Source organism: Calidris pugnax, unplaced genomic scaffold, assembly GCF_001431845.1.
Source record: "Calidris pugnax isolate Ruff unplaced genomic scaffold, ASM143184v1 scaffold272, whole genome shotgun sequence".
NCBI classification, from domain to species: Eukaryota; Metazoa; Chordata; class Aves; order Charadriiformes; family Scolopacidae; genus Calidris; species Calidris pugnax.
Genome location: NW_015091016.1, coordinates 581,191 through 597,540, shown reverse-complemented (window position 1 = coordinate 597,540; position 16,350 = coordinate 581,191). Strand labels below are relative to the sequence as shown.

The 16,350-nt window shown below is 59.9% G+C and overlaps 3 protein-coding genes across 6 annotated transcripts in view; all 3 read left to right on the top strand.

The window, feature by feature from the left end:
• The window catches only part of LOC106896038 (zinc finger protein 777-like), a 47,920-nt gene extending 41,332 nt beyond the window's left edge, over positions 1-6,588 (top strand). Inside the window, exons 6-7 of one of the 3 annotated variants that reach the window (XR_001413561.1) lie at positions 4,065-5,845; positions 6,066-6,588. Coding sequence is in view for 1 of the 3 variants with exons in the window: in XM_014955746.1 (XP_014811232.1) it covers positions 4,065-5,161 (1,097 nt within the window). In the remaining 2 variants the exon portion in view is untranslated. Of the gene's footprint in view, positions 1-4,064 lie in introns of all 3 variants that reach the window. The other 2 variants (XR_001413560.1, XM_014955746.1) reach the window with 2 other exon arrangements.
• Positions 6,589-9,024: 2,436 nt separating this feature from the next.
• Positions 9,025-15,240, top strand: LOC106896056 (tripartite motif-containing protein 7-like). 2 transcript variants are annotated; one of them, XM_014955777.1, is made up of 8 exons: positions 9,025-9,445; positions 11,151-11,237; positions 11,615-11,845; positions 11,965-11,987; positions 12,250-12,365; positions 12,695-12,727; positions 13,920-14,435; positions 15,030-15,240. In XM_014955777.1, exons 1-7 carry the CDS (start codon positions 9,038-9,040, stop codon positions 14,429-14,431), a joined length of 1,410 nt encoding a protein of 469 aa, XP_014811263.1. In that variant the 5' UTR covers positions 9,025-9,037; the 3' UTR covers positions 14,432-14,435; positions 15,030-15,240. The 2 variants fall into 2 exon arrangements, with proteins under 2 accessions (XP_014811263.1, XP_014811262.1); XM_014955776.1 differs by lacking the exon at positions 15,030-15,240 and having other exon boundaries at positions 13,920-14,619.
• A 729-nt stretch (positions 15,241-15,969) lies between these two features.
• The window catches only part of CDC25A (cell division cycle 25A), a 12,914-nt gene continuing 12,533 nt past the window's right edge, over positions 15,970-16,350 (top strand). Inside the window, exon 1 of the mRNA XM_014955775.1 lies at positions 15,970-16,219. Coding sequence (XP_014811261.1) covers positions 16,065-16,219 — 155 coding nt within the window. The 5' untranslated portion in view covers positions 15,970-16,064. The remainder of the gene's footprint in view (positions 16,220-16,350) is intronic.

Below are 16,350 nucleotides of genomic sequence, written 5' to 3'. Positions count from 1 at the left end.
AGAGCCTGGAGAGTTGGGAGCTGTCAACCAGGGAAATGTCTGCGGCCAGAGCAGGTCCTCAGGGAGGTGCCTGGCAGGAAAGGAGAATCAGGTCCCATTAGGACAACCCATCCACCCAAAAAAAGTCCTTTCCAGCCTCTCCTGATGCCTGGGTTTATCCTTGAAGCATCCCCCTGGTGCAGGGAAGGCTGTTCCCATCCTGTGTGTGGGGACCTGGGGTATTGAGGGGGTTCTCCAAGGGCAAAGCTGGGCTGGGAGGGGGGCACTGGGGACCCCGAGTCCCAGAGTGACTCCTGCTCTAAGATAAGGGGGGACTGATAAGGAGATGTCTTGGAAGAGATGGTGTCAGCTGTCCACCTCCAAAAGTTCTCTCCAGCCTCTCCTGGTGCCTGGGTTTATCCTTGGAGCATCCCCCTGGTGCAGGGAAGGCTGTTCCCATCCTGTGTGTGGGGACCTGGGGTATTGAGGGGGTTCTCCAAGGGCAAAGCTGGGCTGGGAGGGGGGCACTGGGGACCCCGAGTCCCAGAGTGACTCCTGCTCTAAGATAAGGGGGGACTGATAAGGAGATGTCTTGGAAGAGATGGTGTCAGCTGTCCACCTCCAAAAGTTCTCTCCAGCCTCTCCTGGTGCCTGGGTTTATCCTTGGAGCATCCCCCTGGTGCAGGGAAGGCTGTTCCCATCCTGTGTGTGGGGACCTGGGGTATTGAGGGGGTTCTCCAAGGGCAAAGCTGGGCTGGGAGGGGGGCACTGGGGACCCCGAGTCCCAGAGTGACTCCTGCTCTAAGATAAGGGGGGACTGATAAGGAGATGTCTTGGAAGAGATGGTGTCAGCTGTCCACCTCCAAAAGTCCTCTCCAGCCTCTCCTGGTGCCTGGGTTTATCGTTGGAGCATCCCCCCGGGGCAGGGAAGGCTGTTCCCATCCTGCGTGTGGGGACCTGGGGTACTGGGGGGGTTCTCCAAGGACAGGGCTGGGGCACCAGGGACCCCGAGTCCCAGAGAGACTCCTGCTCTGAGTTAAGGGGGGCCGATAAGGAGATAAGGAGGTGTCCTGGAAGAGGTGGTGCCAGCTCCGCTGCTGGTCATAGAATCAGAGAATCATCTGGGTTGGAAGGACGGAGGATCCCAGGGATGGCTGAAGGGCAGGGGTTGAAGGGAGAGGAGAAGTGGCCGAGCAAACGAAAACCCTTCTTGTGGGATCGGCAACCGGAGCCGGTGGGGATCGTGGTGAGGGCTTTCTTCCTCCTGGCTCCCGGGAATGATGGCGGGTGGGAATCTCTCTTTGCTTCAGCTGGTATAAGGGTTGTGATCAAAACGGAGGAGCTCCTTCCTGAAGACAGCCCCGAAAACCCCGAGCTGCACGGGATGTCGGGGCAATCGGAGGGGAGCTTCCAGAGCCCAGACGAGGAGGCCGCCTGCGAGAGCCCCTACGGCTCCGTCTCCCCACCGAGGGACCTCCCTGGAACCAGCCTGGGTGACTCCTCCGAATACGTAGCCGACTTCAACGAGATCCAGAGGGTCATCGTTCACCACGGGAGCTGCACAGGTGAGACACTTGGCGCACAGCTCCGCGGCACGCCGGGGGGACCCAGGAGGGGGGACCCAGGAGGGGCTGTGGTTGGTCACCGGTGGGGATCGTGGTGAGGGCTTTCTTCCTCCTGGCTCCCGGGAATGATGGCGGGTGGGAATCTCTCTTTGCTTCAGCTGGTATAAGGGTTGTGATCAAAACGGAGGAGCTCCTTCCTGAAGACAGCCCCGAAAACCCCGAGCTGCACGGGATGTCGGGGCAATCGGAGGGGAGCTTCCAGAGCCCAGACGAGGAGGCCGCCTGCGAGAGCCCCTACGGCTCCGTCTCCCCACCGAGGGACCTCCCTGGAACCAGCCTGGGTGACTCCTCCGAATACGTAGCCGACTTCAACGAGATCCAGAGGGTCATCGTTCACCACGGGAGCTGCACAGGTGAGACACTTGGCGCACAGCTCCGCGGCACGCCGGGGGGACCCAGGAGGGGGGACCCAGGAGGGGCTGTGGTTGGTCAGGGAAGGGGTTGGATGAAAGAGAAGTGTTAAACTCCCCCAGAAGCAGCACCAGAAGGAGAGTTTCTGGCTGCAGAAAACCTCAAGAGCAGCTGTGGTGAGACCTCAGGCCAAGAGGAGGAGGCAGCACTCACGTGGTGGACATCAGAGCGTGGTCTCTGAGGGCACCTGACGTGCTACAGTGTGGAGTGACCAGCAGATCAGTCCTCCATGGGTGGGAAAAGCCCTTGTTAGGAGAACAAGGGAAGATGTGTCCCAGGCAGCATTTTCTGAGAGCCCCAAGTGAGGCCCCGCTGCCAAAATCCCACCGTTGGAGAGGACAGGATGTGTGTTGAGGACTCCTGCCCTGGTGTTAGTCGTGGAGGAATGGTGTAAGCTTCTCAGGACTCTGCTGGAGGAACGTGCTAGAGGCTGCTCTTTTGAGCAACCCGCTCTAGTGGGAGGTGTCCCTGCCCGTGGCAGGGGGGATGGAACTAGATAATCTTTAAGGTCCCTTCCAACTCTAACCATTCTATGATTCTAACATGCAGGGTCCTGCACATCAACCAGCTTGAGAGTCACTCAGGGCAGGTCCAGAGATGGGGACAAGGGTGGCTGGAGGTCTGTGGGGTGGGAGCTGCCAGGAGGGAAAGGTATGGTGAGGTTATTTCGTGGAGAGACAAGAAGATGGCACTGGTTCTTCATGTGAAGAAGTTTGCTAGTTGGGTGGCAGATATGGGCCAGGTCCTCCAGACATGCTTTGAGGGTGGAGATGGGAAAGCGGGGGGTGGACTGTTGGCAGTGGAGGGTTCCTTGCCTTCTGATGGCTTTGCAATGGTGTAACACACACCAAGAAAGAGGGAGTTGGGCTCTTGAAGTCTTCTTCAACTCCATCTGCTGGGTCCTACGATCTTCTCAAAGATGAAGTTGGGCTCTTGAGGTGGGTCCTGTGGTCTCCTCCCATGGGTCCTGTGGTCTCCTCATGGTTTTCCAAAGGAAACCAGCCAAGCCACCAGTGGAACTGGAGCCAATCCTTGTCCAGCACCTCTGCCAATATGCGGGGCTGGTGGGGACGAGCAGGAGCTGCAGGAACGCTCTGACCTGGGTGCAGATGTTGGTGCCCAAGCAGTGATAGTCCTTTCTTCAAGAAGGTGGGAAGGAGAACCTGGGAATGGGGGTTTTCCCCACTGACTCTTCCACCGGAGGGGAGAGGGACAGGGCTTTGATCCATCCTGCTCCCATCGGCTGCCTCTTCTAGGGAAAGCCTGGCTGCTCTTCCGAGAAAAGTACATAGGCCTGGCTCAAAGTCCAGCGTGGGGTGACGTGCGAGGGATCCACCACGGGCCGTTCCTCGGTGTCCTACCTCCTCTGTCCCCGGTAGGGCCGGTCTGGCCAAACAAAACCAGTGGGTCACCTCCGGCGTGGGTGACGCAAGGTGGGACCATGGCGTGCAGCCGTCCATCCCACCACCGGTTGCTTCTGGGAAGGAGAGGGGGGGGTCTTTCCCGGTGCCCCGTCACGGGGAGGTCGAAGGAGGGGACAGTCCCAGGCTGGACACGTTGTCTCAGGAGTGGAGCTGGAGCCTGGCAGCCCCATGCCGTGTTTCCCTTGAGCGGTGCTGGGTGTGGGGAGCGTTGTTGTAGCCCAGCAGGACGGCAGCAGATGGAGCTGCTCTGAAATCACTCTGCTGCCCGAGTCCTCGCAAATCCACGGTGCTTTTATCCCCCTTCTCGTCTCACAGCGTCTTGAAATTGCAAAACCTTTTGGCAGCCAGGTCTCACCGCAGCCTCTGAAGGAGCCTGTCCAGGAGGGGGTTTGTCTGTCCTCCCTGTCTGGGGGTGTGCGGGGTTCGCTTTGCTGATGCGAGGGGACGTGCCACATCCCAGGGCTCTGGGCTGGAGCCAGCTGGTGACCAGGCAGAGCAGGGACAACCAGCGGCAGAAGCCCATGTAGATATTTCTTCAGCAACCCCCAGGTGCACAGAAGCCCACCCCATCCCACCCAATGACCCTAACGCCGTTCTGGTTTTTCCCCTCCCCACACACACACAGAGGACGGGATCGTGATCAAGACGGAGGAGGAAGAGGAGGAGGAGGACGACCCCGACACCCTGGAGCCGTGCGCCATGTTCTCGGGCAGGACCGAGCCGCCGGCGTTCCCCAGCCACGAGGCCGGGCTGGGCTGCGAGGCGCAGTGCAGCTCCAAAACGCAGCCCAGGAGCCTGGCGGCCGCCCGGGTGAGGAAACCCCCCGCCTGCGAGAGAGACTCCGGGGAGATGAAGCCCACCATGGCCCAGCAGCGGAACCGGACGAGGGAGAGACCCTACATCTGCCCCGAGTGCGGGAAGAGCTTCATGCTCAAGATCAACTTCATGATCCACCAGCGCAACCACCTCAAGGAAGGGCCCTACGAGTGCCACGACTGCGACCTCAGCTTCCGCAACAAGCAGCAGTTCCTGCTGCACCAGCGCAGCCACACGCGCCGGGGAGTGGGGGTCCCCCGGCGCCCCGAGCACGGCCTCAAGCCCCAGCCACGACCCCCGCCTCCGGGGAAGCCCTACAAGTGCTCCGAGTGCGAGAGCAGCTTCAGCCACAAGTCGAGCCTCAGCAAGCACCAGATCACCCACGTCGGGGAACGGCCCTTCACCTGCGGCGAGTGCCGGAGGAGCTTCCGCTTGCAGATCAGCCTCATCATGCACCAGAGGATCCACGCCGGCAAGAGCGAGATGGCTTTCCTCTGCCCCCAGTGCGGCAAGAACTTCACCCGGCCCTCCCACCTCCTGCGGCACCAGCGGACTCACACCGGCGAGCGGCCATACCAGTGCAGCCAGTGCGAGAAGACCTTCAGCGAGAAGTCCAAGCTCACCAACCATTACCGCATCCACACCCGGGAGCGCCCGCACGCCTGCGCCGTCTGCGGGAAGGGTTTCATCCGCAAGCACCATCTCCTGGAGCACCAGCGCATCCACACGGGCGAGCGGCCCTACCACTGCACCGAGTGCGGCAAGAACTTCACCCAGAAGCACCACCTCCTGGAGCACCAGCGGGCGCACACCGGCGAGCGGCCCTACCCCTGCACCGAGTGCACCAAGTGCTTCCGCTACAAGCAGTCCCTCAAGTACCACCTGAGGACGCACATGGGAGAGTGAGGGGCTGCCCGACGGCTTCCTCTCCCTCCCTCCCCTCCCTCCATCCATCCATCCATCCATCCCTCCAGCCTTCCTCCTCCTCCTCCTCCTCCTCTTCCTCCTCCGCTCATCTCTCCCACCCTCCCTCCATCCCCTTTCCCCACCCCTGGCTCAGGGCATGGACATCAAGGAAGCTTTGTGTGGTAGCGCCGCTGGTCTGGTGGAGACGGCTAGGCTGATTGGAAATAAATTAATTAATTAAAGCAAGCAACGCGCGGCAAAATTAAAAGATTAAATATATATATAAAATTAACAGCAGCAGCTGATTTAGGGGGAATCCTCACCATCAGAAAGGAGAAAAACAAAAAAAAAAGGCAAACAACAACAAAAGAAACCCGTGCAGGGTGTTTTGCTGGAGTAGGACTCTTAACTGCTTTTTAAAATCTACTGTTTGTTTTTTTTTTTAATAAATGTGGAGGAACTTTTTATTTGATAAGCAAAACTTAGGATTGCCAAGATGCTTTTTTTTTTTTTTTTGGTTTTAAAAAAAAAAAAAAAAAATTGCTCTTCAGGCTGATTGATCCTGCCAGGGTCGCTCTTTTGTCCAGGAGCTCTGCAGAGACGCTGCCCCGTCCCAGCTCCGTGGGCTGGACGCGACAGTCGCTCAGCGGCGCGCGGGGACAAGGAGCTGGTGTCCAGGGGGAGGTGAGTAATAAAATAGATCCAGATGAGGAGGAAATTCTCCGTGCGTGTCTAGATTGGAAGCGCTGGTAGGTGCCTGCCCGGCTCCGGGGGCCTGTGATGCACTCATGAATTATACAATAGAATAAAATACTAGTTGCAGTAAAAAGAACCTTTTTCTGGTAGGACCCCGTCAGCGAGGCTCCTCCAAACACTCATTTCTAGTGCTTCATCCTTCCCGCAGCGGCAAACGCCTTCCGGGCGATGGGCACCACGAGAGCCGGCACCGGAGGCATCGGTGTGAGACGCGGGGTCTCGCCGCGGTGGGGGCACGACATCCCCGTGCAGAAGACCTCGCCGTGGTTTAACTGCTCTTCTCTCTTCGAAGAGAGAAGGTGGCATCCACCACACGCTTCCAGGCGGTGGGAACAGCAGGACTTTGGTCCCAGGATGGTTCCAAGAAAAGCCCTGGCCGGCTCGGGGTCACCCATGGGAGACCACCCCGCTCCCGGGCTGCCGGGGTCTCTTGCCACACGGTGGGTGGGACACGGGTCCATCTCCTTGCTGTGGGTTTGAGCTCCCGTCTCCAGCAGCTCTGGTTCTCCGCGTTCCCCGCTCATCCTCCTCCCAGCTCCCGCTGGGTGAGATGCCGGAGCGGTGACACCAGCTCCCCGGTCCCGGGGGTCCCCGGCCGAGGGGTGCCGTGGGGACGGCGGTGGCAGATCTCGCGTTGGACGGTGGCATCAATAAACAGAGCGATGATGGGAGAAGTTGTCGGGACCCTTTAATGCCTTCACAGAACCAAAGTCCTGGCTGCAGGGCTTTCCGTGCATATGAACCTCTCCAAAATCTGTAATTTGAAGCATTTTCTGTGCTAGAGAAGGTGCTGGGGTGCTGAGAGCTGCTGGTTGGTCACCACCACAGAGAATAACATTTTGGGGCTGCCAGGGCAGGCTCCAGCTGAGGTTCCTGATGTTGGGGGGCTGCTTGAACCTCCCTGGGAGCAGTTTGGGGTTCTGGGTGGTGGCGTGCAGTCTGACGGGGGTTAAATGTGCTGCCACGGGGCTGGTGTCCCGGGAGGCAGTGGCACCGAAAAACCACAGAGGTGGTGGCGCCGCAGGGCACAAATGTGGGGGTGGCACGTGCCACGAGCGGCCCCGTCACCCCTGAGTCATCTGCAAGTTCTTGGCACCCTCCAATTAATCACAGGCAAGTTCGTTTGGGGAGTGCTGAATGCTAAAACACCACTTCACTGGGGGGTCCCAGCACCATCCCACCGCAGGACTGACTCTCTGAGGGCTCATGTCATAGAGTCATAGAATCATTGAGGTTGGAGAAGACCCTTGAGATCCTGAGTCCAACCATCAACCCAATGCTGACAAAGCCACCACTGACCCATGTCCCTCAGCACCACGTCTGCCCGGCTTTTCAGTCCCTCCAGGGATGGTGACTCCACCACTGCCCTGGGCAGCCTCTTCCAACAAGCCTTTCCGGGAAGGAATTGTTCCCAATTTTCATCCTAAACCTTCCCTGGTGCAACTTGAGGCCATTTCCTCTTGTCCCATCGCTTGTTCCTTGGGAGAAGAGACTGTCCCCCCCTGGCTACCCCCTCCTTTCAGGGAGTTGGAGAGAGCAATAGGCAGCAGCCCCGGGGACGAGCAGAAGCCACCACCATCCCCACTGGGGTGTGAGGTGGGCTGAAAGCATCATGCCCCCCCCATGGCAGGTGCTGGGACGGTGTCTGGGGACCCACGGGGAATCAGGGGCTTTTTGTGGGGACAAAGCAGTGCTTTGCTAACCATCCAAAGCCCCCCGGGTGTTTTGGGGCTGGGATGAAGGCAAAGGAGATGTTCAGAGAGCCAATGGTGGTGATGGGGTGGAAGCCAGAGCCCCCCCTGCTCCGGGGTGGCCACTGGGCTTGGTGGGATTTCATGTGAGGGGGCAACCGGCCCCTGGGAAGCAGCTCAGGGACCGGATTACACTCGGCTCCTGCGTGTCCCCGCTGCGGCAGTGACACAATCCCTTAAACTGCTCACTCGGGCTCACACTCACACTCACACTCACACTCACACCATCCCTCCCCTGGCCGTGGCTGACGGCGTCATCCCTGCTCCCGCACAGACACACGTGTCCACACGTGCACGTACACACACGTATACACATCCATGCACACACAGACACAAATGTGCACCCACACACAGGCACACGTGTGCAAAACCGCTCACACTTGCGCACACGCATGTACACACCACGCACCGCACACAGACATAAGTACACCCGGACGTGCCTGCGTGCACATGCTACACGTGTGCAGATGTGTGCACAGCCACAGGGACATGCACACCCCAGACACACACAGACTCACACCCACACACATGCACGTGCCCACGCAAAAGCAGGTGTCAGCAAAGCACACCCGCACCGATGCACACACACAAACACACCAAAACACACGCACAGATACGTGTGCACATGCAGCTCTACATGTACAGACACGCCTGCACACGTGCACTCATGTACATACAACACCCCCTGTGCACACAGATGCTGTGGGGACGGGCTGAGAGAGTTGGGGGGGTTCAGGCTGGAGAAGAGAAGGCTCCGGGGAGACCTTGGAGCCCCTTCCAGTCCCTCAAGGGGCTCCAGGAGAGATGGGGAGGGACTCTGGATCAGGGAGGGGAGCCAGAGGAGGAGGGGGAAAAGGTTTTAAGCTGAAAAAGGGGGGATTTAGGTGAGATCTTGGGAGGAAATTCTTTGCTGTGAGGGTGGTGCCATGTCCCATCCTTGGAAACACCCAAGGTCAGGTTGGAGGGGGCTTGGAGCCACCTGATGTGGAACAATGGACCTGTCTAGATCAGAAGGAGCCTTCAAAATTGAGTCTAAAGGTCTTTAAGTCTGAAGATCCTCCACCTCCAGGGATGGGTGAGGGTGGTGAGAGCCTGGCCCAGGTTGGCCAGAGAAGCTGTGGCTGCCCCATCCCTGGAGGGGTTCAAGGGCAGGTTGGAGGGGGCTTGGAGCAACCTGGTGTGGTGGGAGGTGTCCCTGCCCAGGGCAGGGGGTGGCACTGGGGGGGCTTTAAGATCCCTCCCAACCCAAATCCTTCTCTGGTTTCCACTCCCCGGCGGTGTGACAGCGGCGCACAGTCACACACACAAACACACACACCCCCTTCTTCCCCCCCCGCCCCGTTCCGGGAAACGCCGTTCCCCGGCAGCAATGGCGCGGGCCCTGCTGGCCCTGGGCGACAACCTGCAGGCCGAGGCCACTTGCCCCATCTGCCTGGAGCTCTTCTCCCAGCCCGTCCTCACCGAGTGCGGCCACAGCTTCTGCCGGCCCTGCCTGCTGGCCGTGCTGGGGACCCCCCCTCGCCCCGGCCCCTGTCCCCAATGTCGCGCCACCGTAGCCCCCGACTCCCTGCGGCCCAACCGCTCGCTGGCGGCGGTGGCCGGGTTAGCGGAGGCCCTGGGCGAGGAGGCCCGGCAGCCCCGGTGCCCGACCCACGGGGAGGCGCTGGGCCTCTTCTGCCAGAGCTGCCGGCGGCCGCTCTGCCCGCTCTGCCGGGAGGGGGCCCCGCACCGCGACCACCGCGTCCTCCCCGCCGAGGAGGCCGCCCGGGAGCTGCGGGTAAGGGGGGACACGGGGTGTGTGTGTGGGGAGTGTGTGTGTGTCTGGGGGGAGACGGGGAAAGGGCTGGGGGGCATCCCCGGGGAGCGGTGGGGACGCGGCTGCGGTGTCCGCCCCCCCGGGCACAGGGCAGGGCACCCGCCGGGTGTGGGCTGGGGTCCCCCCCCGGAACAGGTTGGGGTTCCCTCCGGGTACGGGCTGGGGTCCCCTCCAGGAAATGGTCTGTATCCCCTCTAGGCACAGGTCTGGGGGTCCCCTCGGGGCACAGGTTGGGGTTCCCTCCGGGTACAGGCTGGGGTTCCCTCTGGGAGTAGATCCGAGTCCCCTCCAGGCGTGGGCTGGGGTCCCTCCCACGCACAGGTTGGGGTCCCCTCTGCACATGGACTGGTGTTCCCCTCGGGCACAGATTGGGGTTCCCTCCAGGCATAGGTTGGGGTCCCCCTGGGGCACAGGTTGGGGTTCCCTCTGGGCATGGGCTGGGGTCCCCTCTGGGAGTGGATCTGAGTCCCCTCCAGGCATGGGCTGGGGTCCCCTCAGGGCACAAACCTGGGGTCCCTCCCAGGCACTGGTCAGGGTCCCCTCTACGCATAGATCTGTGTCCCCTCTGAACATGGGTTGGGGTTCCCCTCCGTTCATGGACTGGGGTCCCTCTGGAGCACAGGTTGGAGTTCCCTCCAGGCATGGGCTGGGGTCCCCACTGGGCACAGATGTGGGGGTCCCTCCCAGACACAGGTTGGGGTCCCCTCTAGGCAAGGATCTGCGTCCTCTCTGCACGTGGGCTGGGGTCCCCACTGGGCACAGATGTGGGGGTCCCTTCCAGGAATGGGACTGAGTCCCCTTGGGGGTCCCTTCAGGGCACAGGGCAGGGTCCCCTCTGAGCATGGATCTGGGGTCCCTCCCAGACACAGGTTGGGGTCCCCTCTAGGCAAGGATCTGCGTCCTCTCTGCACGTGGGCTGGGGGTCCCCTTGGGGCACGGGCTGGGGTCCCTGTCCAACCACAGATCTGGGTCCCCATCCATCTGCTGGGTGGGGTCCCCATCTGGGTACAGGTTTGGGGTCCCCATCTGGGTACGGGTTTGGGGTCCTCATCTGGCCATGGCTTGGGAGGGTCCCAATCTGCCCATGGCTTGGGGTACCCATCTGGCTGCAGATTAGGGTCCCACGTCTGGCCGCTCACCCCTCTGTGGCCCTGCAAGGTCCCTGGTGCCCCGAACGTCCCCCCTCAGGGATCCAGGGGACGTGGTGTCCCCCAAAAGATGCAGGCTGGGGTCCCCCCCCTCCAGCAGCTCGCTCTGCCGCAGGGCATGGCTTGGAGGAGCGGGAGGGGGCTTTTTTTAATACTTCAGCAAATTTATGGAGCGCGTCTGAGACACGGCGCTGCTGTCACTGCAAACCTCTTCCCACAAATCCCACTTCCAACCCCAAAAGTTGTTTTTCCTAATTAAAAAAAGGAAAAAAAAAAAAAAAAGAAAACCAAACCCAAACCACAAAGTTCAGGGTTTCCACACGAAGCTGTTCCAGAAATGTTTCTGGCTAAAGCAGCTGCACATGGAGAGAGGCGGGTGCTGGCTCAAACCCACCCCAGTGACCCCACGCAGCAGTATTGTCCCCACAGGGACTCTTTGGTGACATCTTTTCACTAATGTAGCTCTAAAATCACCAAATATGCTTTTTTTATTCTTTCTTTTTTTTTTTTTCCCCCAGGAGACAATCCAGACCAACCTGGTTTTTCTACAAAAAGAGAAAAAAGAATTTAAGCCCCAAGGAGAAAAGCAGAGCGATGGCCTGCTGGTGTGTGTTCCCTCCCCGTGCGCACGCCGTGCCCCCCTCTCCACTTACCCCCCGTCTTCACGAGCACGTCCCATATTTCCCTCTCCCCATATATATTTGTCTCCTTTTCCATAACAACACAATTCTCTCTCTCTTTCTCTCTCCATCCTGTCTTTCCTTCTTCCACCCTGCTTTCATTCAGACTCCGCTGTCATCCTGGCTCTGTCAACATCCAGACTTGCCACCCCTGTCTCTCCCAACTCTGCTCTTCCGGCTTTTGCTCCTCAAAAACTCTCCTCCTTTTCCCCACCATCCTTGCCCCCCACCTCTCCCCAGTGCCGGGTCCCTGTGCCCGGAGGACGGGCTGGCTCAGTGGCCCCCGTGCGGGTACCTTGCAGGAGAAGGTGGCCTTGGAGAAGAAGAGGCTGAGGGACACCTTCAAGGAGCTGCGGCAGTTCCTGCAGGAGCAGGAGGGTCTCCTGCTGGCCCAGCTCGACCAGGCACATGGGGACCTCACCAAGGAGCGCGGCCAATATGTCTCCAGCATTTCAGAGAGGAAATCACTGCTGGACACGCTGGTTGTGAAGATGGAGAAGAAACGTGACCAGCCGGTGGTGGAATTCCTTATGGTGAGGGCTGCATCACCCACCTGGGTGCTGTGACTGGGAGCGACTGTCACTCACTGCCCCGGGGACTGTGGGTCCTTCTCGGGGGTCCCAGAGCTGACCTGGAGTTTTCTCTCTTCCAGGACATTGACAAAATCCTGAGCAGGTATGGAATGGGCTCGGCGTCACTCTCCTCCCGTGGGCAGAGGTTTGGAAACACTCAGCAACAACCCTGAGGGAGGTGGCTTTGCCCTGCTGAGTATTTGGGATTTCTCTGGAGGCAGAGCTTGTTGCTCCTCCATTAAAGATGGAGTTTCCGTGCCAATAGCTGGGACACAGCTCCCCCAAGTTGCTGTAGGGGGTTGTCCCCCCATTTCTGTCCTGGCTGCTGGGGTCAGAGCTCCTCTCCGTGTTGTTTCCCCCCACAGCTGTGAGGAGGCAAAGGCCCCGATCCCGGAGCCGGTGTCCCTGGAGCTGCAGAGGACCGTTAGGAACCTCTCTGAGATGAGCCAGCTGGTGGTGGGTGCAGTGGGCAAATTCAAAGGTAAAGCAAAGCAGCGGTAATAGGGCAATACCTTGCTGTGTAGTCGGTGTCTGGGCCCCAGGGGGGCTCCGGGCACTGCTGTCCCCATGCTGTCCATCCCCTGGGCTTGGCTGCAACCAGAGTTTGGGAGCCTGGTGCTTCTGCCCGGGGTTTGGCAGCAAAACTCTGCCCAGGGTTTGGCAGCAAAACTCTGCTCCAGAGAGGACATGTCTCTGAGATGGGCTTTGCTGGAGTCCAGGAGCTGAGGAACAGGCTTGTTGCCCTGATGGGGAGCGGGAAAGGTGCCACAAGAGGAGCGAGACTGATGGATCTTTCTTTCCTTCCTCTAGTGAACCTGCTGAGAGAGACAGACAGAGAAAGGGGTAAGTTTCTGCAGCTGCTGGGCACAAACGAGGGAGAAAAGCTTTCCAGAACGATTTTCCTTATGTTCTTGGGGTAGAGATGGACTCGCACAACAATATCTAAATCTGGGTGCCTTTGTTTTGACTGGGCCTGCTATAAAAATTCAGGTCTGTCCCCATGCCAGGCAACGCCCAGTGACACTGTCCTCTTAACACCAAACGAGGGCCGGGACAGCGTGAGGCCCTCAGCGTTCCTGTCCCTGGAGACTTTAGCTTCTTTCTCTGAGATGTGCAAGGCTGTGACTAGTTAAGAAAAGGGGCTGTATGCATTTTGAGCTGGCAAAGATCAGAAATCCTTTTGCAGATGCCCAGGGTCCTTGTGGTCCTGGCAGCGTGGCAGGGCTGGGGGCTGGCGGGCACCGGTGGGGCTGAGGCCGGTCTCCCAGTCTCTGCCCTCTTGCTTTTTGGGGTGAGGGACCTGGTGCACAGGATGAGCGTGCCTCAGTTTCCCCCCACGCTGCAGTCCCCACCGTGAGCCGGGGCCTCTGGAGGAGTGGGCTTAGCAGACAGCCCGGGGTGGTGGCAGTGTGCGGTGACACAGAATCACAGAATCTTCTAGGTTGGAAGGGACTTCAAAGATCATCTTGTCCAACCGTAAAAAATTATACAATAACACCTCTGTGACCTTGCGGGACGGCCGCGGGATGGCAGCAGAACATCCCACATGAGCTGGTGGCTGCAGCTCTGCAGTGAGACTACTCAGCAGAGCTGGTTTTCCTTCTGGTGACACTTGTCCCCCTCGTCACTGGAGCGAGGACTGGCCCGCCACCACTGCTGCCTTGCAGCCAGGGGGTACATTGCTCCCCCACACCCAGCCTGGCTGCAGCCCTGTCACACCTAGACCCAGCGATACCCAGCGCAGGAGCAGCAAAGCAGGTTTAGCAAAGTCCATTGTGTCTGTCCCCTGCATGGGGGACACTGCCTGGCTTAGTCCTGCTGCAAGGGAGCGTTGCTTCGCTTGTGGGTCCTGGTGGCAGCGAAGAACCCGTGCCCCATGTCCCGTACGGGCCAAGGGGGCTGTGGGTGCTGCTCATGGAGCACAAGTACTCGCTGTGCTCACAGGACACGTCCCAGCCACGTGGGAGAGGAGGGAGAGATGCTGGTTTGCTCCTCAGCGGCCGACAGACTGACGTTTGTCTCTGTCCTTCATCAGTGAAGGTGACGCTGGACCCAGAGACCGCAAGCCCATACCTGATCGTCTCGAAGGACCGCAAAACCGTGCGGCTGGGAGATGGACAGGGAAAACTCCTTGACACCCCCAAGAGATTCACGGGCAGCCCCAGCGTCCTGGGCTGCCAGGGCTTCACAGCCGGGAGGCATTACTGGGAGCTGGAGGTAGGGGATGGGGACAGCTGGGCCGTAGGGGTGGCCTCGGAGTCCGTGCGGAGAAAGGACTCGCTCACCATGGCCATGGGGAAGATCTGGGCCCTGCGGCGGGACTGGAATCGCCAGTACACGGCGCTCCACATGCCCCCCACCCCGCTGGCGCTGAAGGAAGAGCCCCGGAGAATCAGGGTCCACCTGGACTACGAAGCAGGCCAGGTGACGTTCTACAACGTGGAGAACATGACGGAGATCTTGCAGTTCAAGGCCTCCTTCACCGAGAAGGTCTTCCCATACTTTTGGCTCTGGTCACAAGAATCCTACATCCAGCTCTGTGCCTGATGGGGTAGGTTGCTTCCCGGTCCCCTGTGCGTGCCTGTGGCCAGTTGAGCAGGCAAGAGGCATGGGAATGACGCAGCATCGCGTTGTGAGCTCACTGCAGCACTGCCTGGGCTGGATCCCCTCTGCACTCTGCTACATCTCCTCCTGTGGAGTCCTTTGGAGCATTAAAGATGTATTGTCTTGCCTGAGGGTGTCTGCATGCTGGTATCCTGGCCAGATCTCCCAGTGACAAATGTCCCTCCTGTCCCTTTGGGCACTGAGGACACGCACAAATAAGCAGGAGAGGGGCAGGGAAGATGCTATAGTTGCCCATGTCGGTCCTTGGCAGTGCTGCATGGCTTTGCTTTGGCTGGGTGTGGTGTGCTGTGTTGTGGGCAGCGTGGGTATGCAGCCACCCCTGCACCCAGGAGCTCAGGGTGGAGCCACAGAGGTGCTAACTGCTCACCTAAAAATGTTGCTTGAAAGGAAAATGTTCAGGGAAGGGACAGGGAGAGCTGGAGTGAGGGCACAGCCTGAGCCTCTCCAGGCTGGAAGATGAGGGTGTGATGGGGATCCCGGGTGGTCAGAGGGGGAGGAAACACCACCTTGTCTACTCCAGGACCCAGGAGCGTCATGTGAATCTGGTGGGTGGCAAGGCCCAGGCAGAGGGACACGGCTCATGGCTCACGCCCTGGAGGTGTGGGATCCCCTGACCAGGTCTTTACATCAGACTGAGGACACTGGACCCAAGAGCAGCCGGAGACAGTGGCCTCTGAAGCCACCACAGGGAGGTCCATCAGAGCACGGCTGGCTCGACGGGAGAGATCTGCACACCCTGTCGTGAGAAGAAGACGCATGACCTGCTGGAGCCACGCTGCTTGTCCCGAGCACTTCACTGTGTCCCCCTGTTTTTCCACCTGTAAAATGGGACCGTGTGTTTTGGAGCTGGGAATGCTGCCCCTGCACCTCTGGTGTCCACAACCGTGCAGGCCTGAGGAACAACCCACACAGGGAGCTCCCTCCTTTCCCCAGCACCACCATTGCTGCCTCCATCCTGGACCGTAGGCAGGGGACAGGGCAGGGTGAAGGCAAGGCGATGGGTCCTTTGAAAAGATGGATGTGTGTGCATTTTTAAGGCAAATAACAGCACCTGGGTGAATATTGCAGCCTCTTGAAGGCAGAGGATATGAGCAGAGGTTATTTGGAACCACCTAATTGCACTGCTTTCTGCACCCGGACCCGGGAAGGGCTCCGAGGGGCGGTTATCTGCTGAGTTTGTGCCCTTTTTCTCCTCTTCTTTATCAGTTTTTGCCTTTTCCCCCTTAGGCCTAGGGCAGGAGGGGGAGACTACATTTCCCAGCATGCAACGCAGAGGGCCCATGCCACTACCTGAGGCATCCCATTGGCTGGCTTCCCTATTGGCCAGGAGCCACGTCTAGCAACAGCCGGAGGCGGGGCGTGAGCCGCCCGCCGCCGTTCCTACTGGTCGGGACGAGCGGGGTGGGCGGGGAGAGTTGAGAAAAAGCCCCCGCCCCCTGTTTTGATTGGCCACAGGGAGGTTTGGCGCCAGCTTCGGAGCGGGGCGACGGGTAGCGGCCGGGGTCAGAACGGTGCGGGCGGCGCTGACAGGAGGACGGCGGGCGGGCTCGGCTCCATGGATTCTACACCGTGCGGTTCTTACCGGCGCCGTCGCCTCCTCCTTTTCTCCCCGCCTTCTCCCGCTTCACCCGCCGTCGTCAAGTCTCTTTTTCCCGACGACCTCTCGCCGGTTTCCGACCTCCGCCTCACCATGGAGCAGCTGGGACGAGGGTCAGTCTGCTGCCCCCGGGCACCCCCCTCCCTCCTGAGGGCACAGAGGGCCCGTTCCCCTCCTTTCCCCCCTCCAGGGACCCCAAGCGAGGCCTACGGGACCCCTCCGCCATGTGATGCCTTGTGGGCCT